We start from the raw sequence: 19,820 nt of genomic DNA, 5'->3' as shown, positions 1-19,820 counted from the left end.
ACAGATGAGGAAACTCACTTAAGAGGTGAGGCAACTTGGCTAGGGTCTTCCAGTTGTTCAGCTGTGGCTCCAGAATTTCAAACTCTGGCTTCTCTGTATTTTCCACCCCCTACAAATACACACTTTTAAGCCATGAATGAACGCGTGAAGGCTCTCAGAGGGCCTGGACAGGCAGGGGCCGACCTGCCCCCAAAGCTGTGAAGAACCACTTTCTCGTCTATCCAACCTGGGGCTCTCTCATGGGGCTGCCCGTGCTCTGTGTGTGTGGGGTGTGTGTGTGTGTGTGTGTGTGTATGTGACACACCAAGGGGTTGGGGAGCGAGGAGGCCCAGCCATGCGGCCAGGACTGCAGGACCACAAGAAAGAACTGGGTGGTGAGTGAGGACTGGCCAACTGCCTGCCCACAGCCTCCTATTCTATTCTCTGAGGAGAGGAACACTGGCTCTGAGGACACCCCAGAAGCCCCAAATCTAAACCCTCAGGACAGGAACTGGGTGTCTTCCAGGGTATCTAGCACCCAGCACACAGGAGTGACCTCACTGCCCTGTGATTCCTTTCAAATTCACTCCATCCATCCTACAGACACTCATGAAATGGCATCTCGGCCAACCTCCAGATGGGCTGCTGGAGACTTCTGCTCTCAAGGAGGTCTCAGATAATGGGATGAGCCTCAGAGGAACAGAAGACAGAGAATGGGGTACTGCCGGGGATATACACACACACTTGGGCACATACATATATGCAATGAGATTCCATTCTTTCCATGCCAAGATTCAAGCCACAACTTTAGGAGCCTCCATAGCAGTGGAAGTGTAGAGCGGTAGAAAGCTGGAGAAACACTGGGATGGACCACATCTCAGCTACTTCCCTTCACCAGGCCTCTCCTTGTTGGTATCTCACTTCACCTTTCTTCCCTGGCAGCAAAACTTACATTATGCTGGATCTGGAATCCTCCTTACTCCTGTCCACTTGGAACCTTTAACTTTCTTATCCAGACCAACCCAACCTAATTCAGCTCGACCCACCTCAATTCTCCTAAATTCAACTCAACACAGCTCAACTTATTTCCACCCAATCCACCCAAATCCAACCCAACCCAATTCAACCAAACTCCGCTCCACTCCACTCAGCCCAAACCAAGCCATCTCAACACAACCCAACTCAGTTTAACTCTACTAAATTCAATTCAAGGAACATCAGCTCAGCTCAGGTCCACTCAGCCAAACCCAAATCCAGCTCTATTCAATCCAACCGAACTAAATTTTATTCAACCCAACCCACCCCAGCGTGACATAACACAACTCTACTCCACCCAAACCAAACTCAACACACTAAACCCAACTCAACACACCTCAACTCAACTAAACCCTTCCCTACCCAGCTCGATTCTTGTCCTTTTGCATCTCCTCTTTCTGTCTGACACTAAATACTTGCTTCCCAATCCTCCCCTATTGGCGGATTCCCTACCCTTCCCTAAATAGTGAGACACTGAATTAACACCTGATCTAAAGAAGATGGGAAAAGTTTCCTTTGGACTATCTGCCTCCTTGCTTTTCTCCCTGTGCTAACCACATCCCCCTACAGATAATAACCTTCATTTCTGACTCCCCACCACTTACCCCTCCCCTTTCATGAAACCCCGAGGCCATGAAGCCTCAGAGACCTCAAGCCTGTGTGGGCTCTCAGCCCTGCACACCCTGCCCCCAGGGAGGTGAGGACATTTAGATTGGGCAGCAGGGAGGGTCCCGGCCCCAGAAGAAATTTGATGGGCAGAAGAGGGACCACCAGACCTGGGCACCTTGCAGGCAAAAGTAGGATCTGGCTTGACCCCCAGGGAGCAGAGGCTCTGTCACTGGCTTTCTGCCCCATCCACCGAGCTCTCTTTCCACTCCTTTATGGCCCTGCCTTCCTTTTCCTGCCTTATCGCTCAGTCTTCGTCTCTGTATCTCTGTCTCTCTCTGTCATTATCTCTCTGTGTGGGTGGCCCTGTCTCATCATCTCTATCTTGGACGCTCTCTTCCTCTTTTACCATCTTGTGTTGCTAGCCTTCCTCTTGCTGACTCTCCTGTCTCTGTTTGTATTTCTGGTACAATCTGCTTCATGTACTAAGCTGTAGCTGGGGAGTTGTTTCTCCCTCCATCCCCTCTGCCTCTTCCCGAACCATAGTCACCCCAGGCTGCCTGGGAACCACTCAGGCTGCTGAGTCAGGCCTGAAGCTTCCCATGCATGAGCCAAAACTTCCTCCCTCAGAAGGAAAGAAATCAAGAACCACACACCCTAGAGTTGGAAGGGAATTTAGGCCAATCTTCCCATTTTATGGATGGGGAAACTGAACCCCGGAGGCTGCAGGGGGCTTGCTCAAGATCATTCAGAGTTAGCGGAGTGAGAGTGAGGCCCTCCTGAGCTGGAGACCCCAGACTCTGAACCTAGAGGAGAAAGGTGGGGGACCAGACTGGCTGGGAGGTGGGTGGGAGGACAATAGCACCTACCCCAGAAGCCATCTCCAAGACCAAGAGAATTATGTGCCTTCCCACAGCATCTCAGAGCAGTGTCTCCCTGTCTGTCAGTCTGTCTGTCTCTCTCTTAGTAAAGTGTATTCCCTGGGGGGGGGGGTAGAAAGGAGACAAGAGGCAACCGGGTTGCCCCTCTAGTGAGGGTCATTCACCACTGACCCCGACCTTTCCCACCTCTTGAGGTTGGGACCCAACATGGCACAAAAGCACAATTCTGAGAGCACAACGGGGAAGGCTTCATGGGCCCAGGGGAGAGGAGGAAGCCAGGCTTTGGCCTCCTGCAAGAGAGCCACAGCCTGTGAGGGTCAGGACTGGGGTTTTAGCCAGACTGAATCCAGAATCCAGCCATTGGGCCCTCGGCCACAGGCTCCCCGCCCAGCCAGGCACAGCCCCCCAAGACCGTCCTGGTCTCCGTCAGGGTGAGCCTACAGGCCCAGCGCCAGGACTGCATTCCTCTCTGGCCGCACCCCCCATCAGCCTCCTGGTCAGTCCAGGCTCCAGCAGGAAGCAAGCGAGGCCCAGCCAGGGAGACGGCCCTGCTCCAGCCCAGAAGTGAGGCCCCAGCTCTCTCCTCCTCAGCCATGACTGGCTGTACCTCTAACTGCTCTGAGATGCTCCCTTAGCAGCTCAGAGCTCCTGGGCAGGCACTGGCCAGTCTTCCTCAGAATTCTAGGTTGTCTGAAAATAGAAAGGAGAATAGAAGTCTGTGGTCTGTGTGGTGGGCAGAGAGAAGCTGAGAAGGGGAGGCGTGGGGGAGGAATGAGTTTCTAGGCACATGGACAGACGCCACCAGGACTGGCCCTGACCTGACTTCCACCCTCCTCCTCGAAGCCTCCACTTCCTGCCTCTCTGTAGAAAGGGCCCAACCCTCCACTGAACAGATCAGGGGACTGCGGCCCAGACGGGGAAGCAGTTTGCCCGAAGACACATAGCAGAGAAGCAGCCAGAACCCGGGGCTCCTGGTCCTTAGACCCAGCTCCTTCCCCAGCAGGCTCTCGGGGTGGAGTTTGTTATGGGCTCCTAGCTCACCCCATCCGCACAAGAGGCCAAATTCAGGCAGGTCACTCCCCACGTGAATTGCCCCAACCCCAGGAGTGCCCTGGTGCTCAGAACCCCAAGCTCGGGCACCTCCTGAACTTGCCGTTGGTGTCAGAAGTGAGGCAGTTTGTGGGCAGACTGTGACCTCTGACCTTGTAGTTGGCCCCAACTTACTGCAGCCTCATTCACTGACTCCTCACGATAACCCTCTGAGGTAGGGACCGTCACCATCAAGGCTGTTTTACAGATTGGGAAGCTGCGTTAAGTCACCTGACAAAGTTGCACAATTGGAAAATGAGAGGCAGGTGAGACTTGAGGGCAGGCAGCCAGGCCCAACTGGGAGAGCCAGAGGGGCATCAGAGGGGGGCTGACAGGAGACAGTTCCTTAAGAGGGTTCCCCAGTAAAGAGGCTGAACTTTGTCCTGGGGTCAACGGGGAACCATTGCCGGCTTTAAGCAGGGAGTGACGTGTGTAGCTGTGGGTTTTAGCAGGGTCCCTCTGGACGCAGCGTGGAGAGTGGATGCAGACAGGTCCGAGTGAGAGAAGAAAACATACGTGAGGCCACTGCAACAGACCAGGTGAGGAAGATGGTGGCTGGAGCTGAGCCGTGGGCCTGGGAATGGAGAGCAATGGACATGTTCCAGGTCTACCTAGAAGGTAGACTTGACAGGATTTGGGGACAGACTGAATTTAGGGCGTAATAGAGCAGGGAGAGCCGAGGGTAACTCCCAGGCTTCTGGATTAGACAATTAGTGTGCTAAGTCCCCGAGACAGGGGAGAACAGAGGAAGAACAGATCTGGGGTGGGCCATACCACTACTAATGGTCCTAGAGTCCTGAAGGGGTTAATGACCCAGAACAGGGCCGTCCCTTCCCCATAACACAGGGTCCCTTGTCTGGACCAGGACTGCAGCTAGCTCCAGAGCCAAAGTGACACCCGCCCCTACCCCAGAGTTGCCACCAGGTGGTAGCAGAGGCCGCCTTTTTCCGGGAAGGCTGTGTAGCGGAGGAAAAAGGGAACTTCTCTGCTGGGGATGCAGACCCACTGGCAAGACCTGGCAAAATGGGCCAGGGGCTTCATCCAGGGGATTCTGAACCCGAGTTCCTGCAGGTACAGCATCAATAGAGCCCTGATCTAGGAGGCAGGAATCCTGGGTTCTAATACTGCCTGTGACCCACACCTGCCCCTCTCTAAGGCTCAGGTTTCTTGCCTGTAAAGAGTGCAAGCCCTTCAAGGGATCCAGAAGCTGGCAGAGGGACTTCTAACTCCTCCTCTGGCTTCTAACCCTAATAGCTATGGCTTCCAAACATATCTGTAGAGGCAACATCTTCCTTTTACAAACAAAATCCTAAGCGTTCCTCATCCACCCCATGTACAAAACAGAGAACAGATTTATACAGATCTACTCTAGTTGGAGTAGAGGTTGGGGACCCTCCCAAGCCACACAGAGGATAGTCCAGGCCCCCCAACCTTGCATTCGAGGCCCTTCACTCCCACTCTCTCCAGTGCCTTCCTTCACTCCCCTCCCCTCCCCCATTCTGTGTGATCCTACTGTGTGGAGGATCAAGGTTGGCTATGTAATTTGCAGGGCCCAGGGCAAAATGAAATAGTGGGCCCTATGTTCAAAAATTTTCTAAAATTTCACAACACTTACAGTAGAGCATTAAACCAAGCACAGGTCACACATCCACAGAGCCACTTGTGAAGTTTGTGCATGATGTGAGGTGTCTGAAATCCAGCCAGCCTGTGCCCAAATGCGGGGCTTTGTCTGCCAAGAAGATAGGCACCTTTTTCTTCACTCAAGGGCACTTTCTGTTTTCAAGCTGGGGTCCAGCAAGGCTGCATGCGCCCAGAAGGGAGTGTCTTTTCCAAGGTCACATGAAGGTATCGTATTGGTCAGCAGACACCCTGCCCAAATCCTCTAAGGTGTCACAGCCCTGGCACGTGAAATGGGCTCCCAGACTGCTTGTTGAATGAGGGAAGGGGACCAGAAGTTGGACACAAGACACTGGAGAGCAGAGATGAGTACAAATCCTGGCACCAACTGTGGCCCATTCATGTTTGATGAACGGATAAATAAATGACTAAGTGAACGCTGAAGACCGGACAGACATCTAAGTAACAGCATTGTGGAATTATGAAGCTAAAAGAGACTGAGAAATCATTGAATCTGGGGTTTTCAAACTACAGGGTTCTTCAAAGCTGTAGGGAACTGCAAAGTTGTGTTGGGGACAACAGGAGGGCACATGACAAAAGCCAGGAACACAGGGATCAGGTCCCCTTCCTGCCTTTCACCCTTTTATGTCTCACATTCTGGGCTCCTATGTAAGCTTTCGTTTGAAGAAGAATCCTGCTGGCTCAGGAAAGGCAAGAGACTTGCCCCATGTCACACAGCAGAGGCTGGGGAGGGGAGAGCAAAGAAGAGGGATCAGAGATGTGAGGTCAGAGGTCAGCTGGGAGCTCCCAGATGGGAGGTAGAGGCAGTCAATGCAGGCAGGAGAGTGAGCATCAGAAGCTGGAGTTTTGTATCAGAGAAGTGAGATTAAGACACAGACAAACCAGCTCAGAGCAGAGATTCAAGGTCAAGTTCCAAGCTCAGAGGCCAATGGCAGGGGTTCAATTCATTGCTTTTATTTACTGAGCACCTGCTATGTCCCAGGCAGAGTTCTCGGCCCCAGGATGCCACAGTGAACCAGAGAAAGTCCCTGCCTTCACAGGGCTCACATTCTGGTGGGGGGGAGGCGGGGGAGGAAATAAACATTATTATAAGAAAACATATGACCCCACCAGCTAGAGATAAGTGATATTAAGAAAATTCAACGGAGTGACAGGGGGAGACTTCCAGTAAGTGGGCTAGTTCATATAGGGTGGTCAGGGAGGGCCTCCTTGAGGAGGTGACATTTGAGCTGAGCTCTGAATGAGATGGGGCCTGTCGGTGCCCCTGCTTGGGGTGAGGGGGTGGAGTTGTGGAGTTGCTGGCCTGGAGAGCCTGCAGATCCACACTTGCAAGTTGGGCCGGCTGGGCAGGAAGTCTGGCCCCCTGTAACCGTATCCCCAGGAAGGAGGAAGCCAGGAAGGCGCTTTCAGCAGTCGTATTCATCAAGGCCGGCTGCACTAACCCCCAGGCAGCACCAGAGGTTCCTCGGGGCCTCTATCCACCTTCAGCCGCCTGGGGAGGAGGCAGTGAGGGAGGGAGGGTGGCCTAGAGTGGGTCCTGGACTCTCTTCCAGACAATAAATGCTTCCAGGTTCCTGGGGAGCATTCCGTGGGTCACAGCCGCATCTGATCTCAATTACCCCCGGTGTAGGATTCCCGGGCTGGGCGGGGGCAGGGGTGGAGGGTAGGCCGTTTCTTCATAATCAGAATCTCCTGGCCCAGAGGGTGAAGGCACCCCAGGACAGGTTTCCAAAATTTCAGGACTCAGGGAGAGGGTTCTCCCCAGAAAGAGAGGTCTGGTTGTGAGTGAAAGGCCTCTGCATCATAGCCATTTTGCTGTGTGACCCGGTGCAAGTCACTTAACCTCTCTGGGTCCTTGTTGAAATGAAGATTTCACCTTTTCCTTCAAAGAGGCAAGAAGACTATCCAGGCCTGGAGGGTAAAACTCGGTGCTGTGGGCTGCGGTGGGCTGGGCTGGAACGGGGTGGGGTTGCTAATCCCTTACTTTTTCTGTCCTGATTAGATCTTAGCCCCTCCGCAAATACATCCCCACCCAAGAGTATGGTGCCAGAGTTGTAGGGATTAACATCTCCTAAAACAGACCAGGGACAAGCCCCTCTCCCCCTCCCCCAACCTGCTTGTGCAAGACACTTCACCTCTCTGCGCTGCGGTTTACTTCTGCCCACCTCCAGAGGGGATGGGAGGATCAAATGAGTAGCAAGTGGAAAGCCGCTTTGAAAAGATACACACCAGTAACTCTGTTCATTTCATCAATCTTACAATCAACGACAATCACAAAAACGGCCGTACCGGTAAGCACTAGGAGAAAGACCCTTTATTTGTAAAAAGGCTGCTGGATACCGTCTCTGTAATGATCCTGAGCGAGTCTTTCCCCTCCAGGCCTCAGTTTCCCCATCAGTAACAGAGCCTGCAACCCAAGTTCCATCCTGAAGAGGGTCTTTTCGGGCCTTTGTCACGGGCAGCGCCTTTTGCACAAACGGGTGTTGCTCAAGTTACACTGGTGGGTGTTCTTTAGCAGGTAAAACATTCCCCGTGCAGCCCGGATTTCACCGCGTACCTTTTCTTCTCGAGGGACTGCGCCACAGGGCTAGGTTTCTAGTGGGACAAGCAAACTGGAGGGGTAGCGGGCGGGATGCAGGGAGCGCCTGGGGTGTTCACGGAGGTGGGCTTCCAGGGGCTTGTTTTCATTCACACGGGAGGAAACGCAGGCTCGGGAGGCGGCGGCGAGCCGGGATTCGAACCCGGGGTTGGCGGGCCGCAGGGGTGGGGCGCGTTCCCCGGAGCGGATGCCGGGGTCAGCGGAGCTCGGGGCCGCGCTTCCTCCAGCCGCCCGGACCGCTGGCCGGCCGGCTGCTCGGCGGGCGCTGCTTTCTCCTTTTATGTCCGCGCGGGGCCGGGAACTCCCTGCCCAGGGCCGCGGCCCGCGAACAATGCGCCGCTTCCTGCCGCCCGGCCCGCCGCGGCCCCGCGCCCGCTCCCCGCCCCGCGACCGCCGGGAAGTGGGCCGGAGCCCCGCCGGCCGCGCCGGTACGGCGGGTCGCGCCCCGGGATACGGCGGGGGCCGGGGAGGGGCCGTGGGCAGGGGCGGAGGCGGCCCGGCGCTGGCCCAGCGGCAGCTGGTGGGCGTCTGCCCCTTCCAAGCGCGCAGAGCACGAGGCTCCCGTGGGTCCGCGAAGGTACCCGGCCGTGCTGTGCACTCCATCCTGCACAGGCCCCCACGGAGCTGCGCCGCGGGTCTCCAACGCCCGCGGGTCTCCAACGCCCGCGGGTCTCCAGCCCACCTGGCCCTGTGCTAGGCGCCGGGATTCAGCAGTGAGCAAAACCCAGAGAAGCCCTCGGCCTCCTGCAGCTAAGGCTTCAGCGAGGGAAAAAGCAGTGAACATCACACATCACTGAATCATATTGTGTATTTAAAAGTGAGACTTTTTTGGAGAAAATAAAGAAGGGACTGGCATGGGAAATAGGGTCTGTTTTAAATAGGATGGTTATAGATATTTCACCAAGGAGACGACATTTGAGCAAAGATGCACAGAACATGAATCACAAACAAATGTATACCTCTCAAAAGGATATGCAGTATACCCCCAAGTCTGTGCATTACACACACACACACTGTTTACATCGATGAGCCTATATATACCCCATGTGCACGTACAAGATCACATTGTGTCTATACAGTATGTATGTCTACTACATGTGTATCTGTATCTATATGTATCACCTCCCTGCACACACAAATGTGCTGTGCTGTGTGCACATGTACACACCTACCACCATGCCTGGACCCAAATAACCATCATTACACCATTCTACATATATTCTTCAGCCCCCAAATAGAGGGTCTGGTGTTCATGTACAGGCTCATATATATCACACACCTCAAGTATGTAATTTTTCTAATTTCATAAGCCACTTGTCAATATCATAAGTCATAACACATTTATTTATGTCGTGTTCATTATGTAAAATATATCACATAAGCATATACCCGAGTACATGTATCATAAACCTTGCGTAAATGGATGCCTATACTATCCCCTGTCACAAACACACCTACACAAGTCTCTCCCACACAAATATACTGTATGCACATTTCCCATATATTGCCTTGTACCTGTTTATACATCCAATACACATGTACCATGTGCAAATAATAGTAATAATATTTACAGGATACTTACTATGTGCCAGATACAGTGCTAGGTGCTTTACTTGGATTATCTTAGGACAACCGTATGAAATAGGTACTATCTGTTTAACCCAGCAGTTAAAAGCTCACACTGCAGTCAGATTGCCTGGGTTTGAATCCTGGCTTCACCATTATTTAACCTCTGAGAGCTTCAGTTTCCCCATCTGTAAAGTGGGGGCACTAGTAGTACTTACTTTTAGGGTTATTGTGAAACGTCAGTAAGATAATAATGCATGAAAATAATAGTACCGTACCAGGCACATAGTAAGTGCTCAGTGAAAGTTTGCTGTGTTTATTGTTATTATCCATTTTACAGATGAGAAAAGTCAGGCTCAGAGAGGTTCAGCGAATTGACTGAGATCACACAACCTGTAAGTGGAGGAGGCAGGCCTGGAGCACAGGTCTGTGTGGCCACACAGTTCAAGTTCAGGCCCTCGAAGCATTCCACCACTCCTGCCCCCATATCACACGATGGGGACAAGTAACACACACAGCAGGCACACACACCATGCAGACTCCATCTGCTCCTACTTTTAACACATGCATCACACATCTCCCATGTACCTATCACACAGATGTGAATTCATTCAGCATTTATATAATCAACACCTATCCACCCAGCCAGGCACCCAGCTAGGTGCTAAGCATCCAGCAATCAGCAAGGCAAATTTGATCCCTGCTCTTGTGGCACTTATAGACCAGCACATACAACTGTGAACACACACCACATATAACCTGTGTAGCCACAGCCCTGCTATGTGCACATGTCCACATGGGTATCCTGTACATACAGCCCACATTCATGAGTCACCCACACACCTCGGTGCTGGATCAGCTGCACGTAATCCACACAGACACATGCATCATTTACACAGAACCAGGATATCCACACTACCTGTTCCCTATCCACTTCCTGCGCATGTGTCATTCACACATGGCCAGTGTACACACCCTCCTTAACCTGTGTGCAGGTATTATACACACCCAGCACGTGTCACTCACGTACCTGTTCCTCTTTCTGCCCCGCACAGGCAGCTTGGGAGACCCAGGCCAGCCTAAGGTCTCTAAGTGGGTCTGGAGGGGTGGAGGCCAGAGATGCAGGGCCTGGACCCCCATCGCAGAGGAGAAAAGGTGGCCCCTGGCTTCACGGCTGGTGGCCAGGAAATTATAGTCGACACCAAACCAAAGCGGCCCCTTCTCGGGCCAGGTAATCAGGCCTTTCCCGGATTCGGCCTGACAGCTTAAATGTTCTAATTCCGCTGCCAGGGGCCCAGCTCCCCACTCCGTCCATGGCTCGGGCCTCGGCCCTCCACCATAATTGGACCCATGTTTTCATTACCCTGAGATTAGACAGGTCCCCTCCGGGGCCTGGGGGGACGCCTGCAGCTGCACGGGAACCGTCCCCTGCACGAACGCATTTACCTGATTATGGAGTTTATTTTACAGCAATTGTCCAGAGTGCTGGAGGCCCCTTCCCCCCGCCCCCTGCTCCCTGGGCTCCAGAGGCCTCTACCAACCCCGGACAAGTGGTTTCTGCCTAATGTACTGAAGCCGCCTCCCCGCCAGCCCTTCGATCCTGGGGGCCCTGCTGGCCCCCAGCATGGATTGGGTCCCTTTTAAAAAAATCATTTAAGAAACCTGGATGGGTGGGGGAAGGGAAGAACATTCCAAGAATCTTCTCCTGGGGTACGTATGGGGGTGGGATCCTCCCTCCAGAGCTGTGTTTCATCCATTCATTCAGCAAGCACGTATTCAGTCCCCGAGTTAGTGACAACGCCATTGACGGGTGAGGAGGTTCATTCATTCACACAAACTGGATGCCAGAGAAGAATGTGCACAGGGCCACTGCTTTCCCAGAGATCACAGCCAGCGGAGGAGGCCGGCGGTTCTCCTGTCACGTGACTTCTGCTTAGGTGAGGCTGCAAGACTTATAGGATGAAACAATTAAGAAAGGGTGTTCGGGAGGGGGGCATTTCAGGCAGAAGGTACAGCAAGTGCAACAGCCTGCAGAGAGAGAGCCCGGTGTGTACGAGGAAGGGAAAAAAGCTGATGAAGCTAAAGTTTAGGGTATGCGGGGTCTGCCCTGAGGCTGGAGTTAGGGCTCCAGTCACAGAGGGCCTCCCTCGAAATTGCTTGCCCTTTACCCTGAGGACATGGGAGCCATGGGAGGGTTTGGAGCACGGGAGGGACCCACTGTATAGCATGTGTGAGCGCTCATGTGTGCCAGGCGTGGTTCTGAACACCTTGTGTGTAGTAACTGATCTTATCCACACGTCAGCCCCGTGACGCAAATACTCCAGGCCCACAATCCCTTCTCCACAAGGTTGACATCCTACAACCTTCAGTGATCAAAAGATTTTACATAGGTTTGGTGACCTGAACTAAGGAGAAACTATTTTGGTCTTCATTTCACTACCTGGTATGAATATTCACACACTTTGTTGAAAAAATATGTGAATAAATTTCATTATAAGAAATGCCCCAGACCCCATGGGGAGGTTGTACAGTATATGGGGTGTGTTCTGTAATAGACTTTACAATCAGAAAAGCTTTGAAACCCTCCAACTTCACAGGTTTTAGATAAGGGCTTCTGGGCTTCTGGTATAATCTTTATTTTACAGATGAGGAAACTACAGAACTAGGTTAGAGCACCTAGCAAGAGCACCTAGCAAGAAAGAGGCAGGCAGTCTGGCTTCAGAGTCTGACCACAGCAGCACACACCCTGTCTTTTGGCTTTTGATGCTCTGAATTGGGGGTCTGGGGCTGCTCTAGGGGTTGGGGGCCCTGGGGAGGGGGTCAGGAGCTGACATGGCTCAGCACTTCCTCTAAATCTGGCCCTGTGTTAGCTATGCCCGTGTCTATGACCTGCAGCTGCACCCAGCTTGTGGGCACAGTTAGTCCCATTTCACAGGTGGAGAAAGTAAGGATCAGAAAGGGGAGGCAGCTCGGCCAAGGCCCTGCAACAAGAGGGTAGCAGAGCCGGGAATGGGGCTCGGGTCTGGAGTAGTCAGAAACCTGCCCTTCCCACTCTCTTGGGACTAGCAAGAGGAGGCCCCAGCCGGGCCAGGTGGGACCAAGGACACGGACTCCAGTAGAAAGCAGATCCGGGTCAAGAGCCCCACGCTGTCCAGTAGCAGAGCCCCTGTGCTCTAGTGTCACCCCTGTGTCAGCACGCCCACACCCCCAGCAGGGCCGCCTCAGCCTCACTTCTGGCCCATGACTCTTGCCTCCGTGCTCAGCTCCCTCCAGGAAGTCTTCCCTGATTCACTGGCACCAAGCATCTATTTTCTGGATATCTGGGCCCTCCGATTATGCCTTCTTTACTCTCCTTCACTAACCAAACGTGTTTTTAAGCCTTTTTATTCACCTGGCCTCACCAGGCGAGAGATTGTGGGGGGCAGTCCTTCCTTTGGAAGGGGCCTAGGGACCAGCTTCGGAGGCAGACTAAGCCACATTTCAAATCCTGGCGGGGACTTGATACAGCCACTATGGAAAACAGTATGGAGGTTCCTTAAAAAACTAAAAATAGAACTACCATACGACCCAGCAATCCCACTACGGGGCATATACCCTGAGAAAACCATAATTCAAAAAGACTCATGTACCACAATGTTCATTGCCGCTCTATTTACAATAGCCAGGACATGGAAGCAACCTAAGTGTCCATCATCGGATGAATGGATAAAGAAGACGTGGCATATATATACAATGGAATATTACTCAGCCATAAAAAGAAACGAAATTGAGTTATTTGTAGTGAGGTGGATGGACCTAGAGACTGTTATACAGAGTGAAGTAAGTCAGAAAGAGAAAAACAAATATCGTATATTAACGCATATATGTGGAACCTTAAAATGGTACAGATGAACCAGTTTGCAGGGCAGAAATTGGGACACAGAAGTAGAGAAAAAAACGTATGGACACCAAGGGGGAAAAGCGGCGGCGGGGGCGGGGGTGATGAATTGGGAGATTGGGATTGACATGTATATACTGATGTGTATAAAATGGATGACTAATAAGAAAATAAATAAACATTAAAAAAAAAAAAAGAAAGTTAGGGCTTCAACATATGAATTTTCAGGGCTCCCAGTTCAGTTCATAGCAAGGAGTATTGAAAACAAAAAATCCTGGCAGGGACAATTAGTAGCTGTGTGACCCAGGAAAGTCACTTCTCCAGGTCTCAATTTCCTCATCTGTAAAGTGGGAATAATAATGGCACCTCCTTCACAGGGGTGTTGTGAAGATTAAATGAGCTAATGCTTGTAAGTGCTTCAGCGCAGGGCCTCTACTCCTGACGGCTGCTGCTACAGTTACTCTTAGCTGCCTGGTGCATCACTGACTCTCAGCAAGTTCCTTATCCTCTGGCCATTCCCATCCCTGCTACCTGACACTCCCCTTTGGGATTTTGGGCTTTGCATCCGTACTGAGCACTCATGGCTCCCTGGTCCCTCTCCAAGACCTCTTACCTCCATGCCTTTGCCTGTGCCATTCCTGACACCTGGCATTCCCTCCGCACACCCCCCACTTATACAGGTCTCAATTCTACTATTCATTTGTTATTTACCCATTCGTTTTTCCACAACAAATGCTTAACACTTGTCTACTTTGTGCCCAGCTCTGGACCAGGTACTTTCACATAAATTATCAGTCCTCGTGACAGTCTTGCAAGGGAAGGAGTGTTATCTGCATTTTACGGAGGAAGACACTGGACTCAGAGAGGTTAAGTCGCTTGCCCGAGACAACCCAGCTGGCAAGCGGCAGAGCTGGGATTCGGCACCGACCTGCCAGCCTCTGGAGCCCAGCCTTTTACTCTCTGCCTTGCATGTACCGAGGCACAGAGTCAGAAAGCAGGTCCATCAAAGGAAAGCACTCCTCTGTGCCTGGGTGAGACAGAGGTGAGCAGGAAAAGGTAACGAGGTGGGTGCAAACCAGATTTCCACTGGGTTGGTGGACCAGGTACATTCTGCCAGGAGGACCTGGAGGGAAGATGGGTAGTCATGGAGCTTCCACCAGAGACGGCAGCTGAAAGTTGGGGGCCTGGATAGGATGACCCCCACCTGACTGCGGAATCAATGGGAGCCCTCTTCAACACTGCCACGCCCACCTCCCAGCCCCCTCTCCTAGGCTGGCGTGAGAATAGCTCTGTGATGAAAGAGAGATGGCTGCTTTCCTGCTGTCCTTGCCTGGGAGAGAAAATGAATGGCCCAGTGCTGGCCACTGCAGGAAGGCCCCAAAAAGTTCAGAAACCAACCCCCTCCCACAGGCTCCTCCTTCCAGGGACCACAGATCTAAGGGGGACAGCCCAGGGGGTCTCAGATCTTCCAACCCCAGACAGAGGCCAGCTCTGGTCACACAGCAGCTGAGAGCAAGGAGCAGATGTGGCCTGGCGAAGGGACCCGGCAGTCAGATGTAGAGAGATGGGAAGAGGGATGGGGGCAGAGAGAGAAAGGGGAGGAAGGGGCATAGAGACAGACTCAAGGATGAAGACAGAGAGAGACAGGGAAAAAACTGCACACAGAGATGCAGACAGAAAGAAGAGCCTGGGGAGACTGAAAAGCAGCAGACGGCGGACACACAGGCAGTGAGGGGTGGATCCATTCAGCTGGGGAAGAAGGGCCCTTCGTGACTGTGCACAGAAGGACAGAATGGCAAGGGAACGGTCCTCAGGAGCAGCCAGGGGGAGCCGGGAAGCAGCCTCAGACTGTGTCAGGAGGCTCTGGCTTCATGCTGTGTGGCTCTTTGCCTGACCTTCCCCCCTCTGGACCTCAGTGGACCCACCAGCAACATGGGAGCAGTACAGGGCTCCCCTGCTTCTGTTCAGACTCCTGGATCTCTCTAACCCCACTCTGGGGAGCGGAGGGCAGTGATAGGCAAGGGCCTGAGCCTGGGGCTGTGGTAGCACAGATGTGTCCCATCCATGCCCACGGGTGTGGCTCTGGCTCTATCCACTTCAAGGTTCCATTGTGTCCATGATGAAGACTGAAGCTTGGGTCACATCCCTGATGGGATGGGAACCCGGCCACTTGTGCATCCACATGCCTCTCTCTGGGTCCCTGATCCTACACTGACTGTAACATGTCTGTGTACACGGGAGCTTTGAAAAAAGAACCTACCTGAAGGAAGTGAGGTTTGAGATGCACAGACCCCTGTCCTGGACAACCCTCAGGCCCGAACATCCTGTTCCCTTCCTGGTTCTCCCCTACCCCCAGCCCGCTCCCTGAGAGGTGCACAGCTGTTGGCCCTGGGTCCCCTGACCACACACAGAGCTTAATCCCCACGTTACCCTCCAGCCTCATGCCTGGTGTTGAGTCCAGGCCTGGACTATGAACCCTGACAGCCAACAGGAGCATCTGGAGGACAGACCTGGTAGGAGGCTGGAGGCTACCTCCTGGGAGGAGACGCTGCAGGAGTCGAGAAGCCCAGCCCTAGAAAAGGTGACTTGGCAGAGCACAGTCTGCACTGTAGACCTCAGGGGGTGTCACGGGTCAGAGGGAGGAGGGAGCAGAGGTGGGCTGTGGGCCCAGGGTACGAGGTCAGGTTCACCTGGTCAGCAAGGAGCTGAGAAAGCCGGACCAGGCTCGCTGCAGGCAGGAAGCTCCTCAGCCCCAGGGGAGAGCAAGCACAGGCTGCCAGACGCGTCCACAGGATTCCGTCACCAGATAAGGGAGAGACTGGGAGCCTGCCCAGGCCCAATTATGAGACTATCCTGCCCCTTCACCCAAAGGAGAAGGAGAGAAATCATGGAAGTGAGGCAAGGGCAGCTGCCCCAGGCTCCCAAGTTTCCTGTGTGCCTTTTGTAGACGTTTGCTGATCGCCCGCAGGGCAATAGCTCGAGCCCTCCAGGAGAAACGATGATGATGGTAGGACGACGACTACTACTACTAAAGCAGCAGCCTTCGTCGGGTCAGAGCTAACATGCAGCTGGAATGCACTGTTAAGGTCCTGCCAGTTGTAAAAATATTGAAACATGCCCACACCAGTTGTCAAGTAGACACCGCCCCGAGCATCCTGAGGGCACGCCTCCCCGCCCAGACGCCGGGCCTGAAACTCCACATTCCATTCTTTGCCCGGCTCTGAGCATCCCCGTGCCTCAGTTTACCTGCAGGAACATCATCCGAAGGGGGTGCCCCGCCTTGGCCGCGGTGGCATCCCCTCCCCCCAGGCCCCTTTCCCGAACCTGAGCCATCCCGGCTCCCTCCCGGGCTGGTGTGAGTGCCCGCCTCCTGCAGGCCCCTCTCCACGGCTGCAAACCCAGCTCATTTGCATGTGGATCGTGCCTGCCACCATGGGTGCTGGGGTCAATTGAAACTCAAGAAAAGAGAAGAAATTTATGCAAAACTGTTGATTGCATTTGTATGTAATGAAATCATCCAATATTCATCTGACTATAGAATCTAATCTGAGAAGAGAACTGAAGGACATGAGTGTCACTGCAAAACCGTAATGAGCCACTGTAGTGATTAAAAAAGCTCTTGAGCCTTCTGAAAATCCAGGCAGAAATAGCGTCTAATCAACTCTGAATATAGGAGGCGAGATTGGGCTGCCGCGTTGCGCACGGCCCGCCGCGGGGCTGGCGTGCGCGGTAAACCCTGGCGGCCGCGGTCTGTGGGTGTCAATCGCCCGGCCACAATCAGCCGAGTCCTTGGTGCACAAAGCAATCGCCGCCTCTCGCCACGCAGAAGGAGCCCAATCATGGCTGTTGTGAAGAGCAGCTCTGGGCTTCCACACCCGCCTCAAAACCTTGGCCAAAGTCCTCTTCTGGGTTCCTTTTGCTTCTGCCCTTGGGAGGCAGGGAGGGTTTGGGGATCTGGGACTGTTATGCCTGGACACACCTAGGGCCCAGCCTGCCCAAGGGAGGCAGAGGCTCTGTGTTTCTCAGGAGCCCTGGCTCATCACTGAAATGTCACCTCCTAGATGCAGCATTCCCTGACTACCCCATCGAAACTGGCAACCTCCCACCAAACCTACACACTGAGTGCTTTTCCCTTACCCCTGCTTTATTCCCCTTCACAGCACTTATGCCTGGCCTTGTGTTACTTCTTTATCTCTCTAATGTCTGCCTCTTCCAAGTAGACTGTAAGCTCCATGAGGGCAGGGACTTTGTGGTGGTTTATTCACCACTGTGGGGTGTGGAGAACCATGCTTGACATGTAGTAGATGCTCAATAAATATTTGTTGAATGAATAAATCAATTTCTACAAAGAGCCAAATCTACTTTTTCAATCATTCATCAAATACTTATTGAGGACACAGCGTGTGCCAGGCTTTGTTCCGGCACTAAGCCCATGCTGGTGAATAAGACAGGCGCTGCCCACTTGGAGCTCACAGTCTGGGCAGAATACAGGCATTGAAGATGTTAGGTATAATCAAATGGGATGGTGCAGTGCTGGGGACAGACGACTGGCTGTGGGGAACTGCCAACGGAGGGTATGAATCCCATCTGGGGAGGTCAGGGAAGGCTGTCTGGAAGCGGTGACATTAGGTTGAGAGCTAAAGGATGTATAGGAGTGAGCCAGGTGGGGCAGGGTCTGGAGTGCCCCAGGCAGGGGGAATGGCGTGTCCCTGAAGCGACAGGCACGTGTGGCCACCTGAGAGAAGTCACAGCCAGAGCCAGCTGGAGCCAGAGGAAGGGAGAGCCTGCTGTGAGGTGGGATTGGAAAGACGGTCCAAGTCAAACCTTGCAGTTAAGACCTGGGGGTGAGAATCTGGGGCTTTTGTCTGGAGGGTATAGGGAGCTGTGAAGGGGAGCAGCACGATTTGCATTTTGAACAGTTCACCATATGGACAACGGGTCGGAGGGGCCTCCACCGTAATGAAGGAACGAAGGAGGTGATTCAGTTATCCAGGCGATGGGGAGTTATCCAGCTCTTGAGCAGGGCCACGTCATGGCAAAGTCTGGTTTAAGACGATTAATCTGACAGAGGAAGGAAAACCAGGTGGGAGGCAGAAATCAGCCTGGCAGCCATTCATTCATTCATTCATGTATTCAGCATTTAACAGATATCTCGGTGTGGACGAAGCTCTCCTCCACGTTCTAGTTTATACTTTCCAATCTGCTCCGGGTTTGGCTACCAAGGTACCGATTATTAAAATGGGCTTTAAAGTTGGGGTCAATATGTTCGAGAACTCAAGGGACTGCGTGGGTCAGGAGGCTGGTTTCTTTGGCCTGGACTTCCTGACATCAAAGAGGCCCTGTGAGTCACTTGCCTTCCTTCGGCCTTAAATTCCTTATCACGACAAAGAGGGAATCAAACAAGATGATCTCCAAGGTCCCTCCCTCCTCCCCAAACCCTACAGTTTTATGTCCCATGAAGGCATAATGACACTGCCAAGCCCAGTGGATTAAAAATCCTGCTATAGGGCTTCCCTGGTGGCGCAGTGATTGAGAATCTGCCTGCCAATGCAGGGGACACAGGTTCGAGCCCTGGTCTGGGAAGATCCCACGTGCCGCGGAGCAACTAGGCCTGTGAGCCACAACTACTGAGCCTGCGCATCTGGAGCCTGTGCTCCACAACAAGAAGGCCACGACAGTGAGAGGCCCGCGCACCGCGATGAAGAGTGGCCCCTGCTCGCTGCAACTAGAGAAAGACCTCGCACAGAAACGAAGACCCAACACATCCAAAAATCAATCAATCAACAAATAAATTAAAAAAAAATCCTGCTATATGGTAGACTCCACTGGGCAGCCTGGGGCAGGTGGGTGGGTAAGCGGTCAGGAAATCTGGGATCAAGTCCCAGCTCTGGCACTCACTTATGCTGTTAATGCATGAGTTCTTCCCTCTCTGGGTCTCAGTATCCCCTTTTGTACAATGAGGGAGCTGCCTAGAAGTAAGGAGCCCCACCACCCAGACCCGAGACTGGAGTCCCAGCTCTAACCCTTACTGCCATCCTGTGACCTTGAGCAAGTCAGCCTTTCTAAGGTCTTTCCTGTAAAACAGGGGTTACTGTGAGAATTAAATGAGATAATGTAGCTTGGAACAGAGGAATCGCTCAGTAAATGGCGCTGCTGTGATGGATGGGCCCATGTCTGCCCGGGTAGGTGGGCCAGGACTGGGCCTTCCTGCCACCTCCACAATGGCTCCATTTTACCAGCAACTGGGATTCACTGGGTCGAATTCGGGGGCTTAGTGGGTAGATTTGGGTAGAAGGAGCCAAATGCCTTTATGTCCCACTGGGGATGCAGGGGGGACTCTGCTGGGACTCTGGCTTGAGGCTCTGTTAGCAATGGTGCCACAGTCAGCTGACCAGGGTGGGAAGATTTCCTGGTCACAGTAAACGAGACCTCCTCCTTCCTCCGTGAACATTTTTGAATGGCAGCTGCTCTCCTCCCTATATCTCCATTCTGAAAGCCATGTTTTGACTTTCAGGACCCCCCCACCCACCAACACCAATTGTGTGTTGGG

The 19,820-nt window shown here is 53.0% G+C and overlaps 1 protein-coding gene across 1 annotated transcript in view; it reads right to left on the bottom strand.

Moving 5' to 3' along the window:
- Positions 1 to 17,780: 17,780 nt before the first annotated feature.
- Positions 17,781 to 19,820, bottom strand: part of MRRF (mitochondrial ribosome recycling factor) — a 67,201-nt gene continuing 65,161 nt past the window's right edge. The window contains exon 7 of the mRNA XM_029202994.1: positions 17,781 to 18,331. Within this exon, the coding sequence (XP_029058827.1) occupies positions 18,275 to 18,331 (57 nt within the window). The 3' untranslated portion in view covers positions 17,781 to 18,274. The remainder of the gene's footprint in view (positions 18,332 to 19,820) is intronic.

Source organism: Monodon monoceros, unplaced genomic scaffold (genome assembly GCF_005190385.1).
Source record: "Monodon monoceros isolate NGI ecotype Baffin Bay Population unplaced genomic scaffold, NGI_Narwhal_1 Super_Scaffold_5, whole genome shotgun sequence".
Taxonomy (NCBI): Eukaryota; Metazoa; Chordata; class Mammalia; order Artiodactyla; family Monodontidae; genus Monodon; species Monodon monoceros.
Note: the sequence above shows the minus strand (reverse complement) of the source record. Positions and strands in the feature narration are given on the sequence as shown.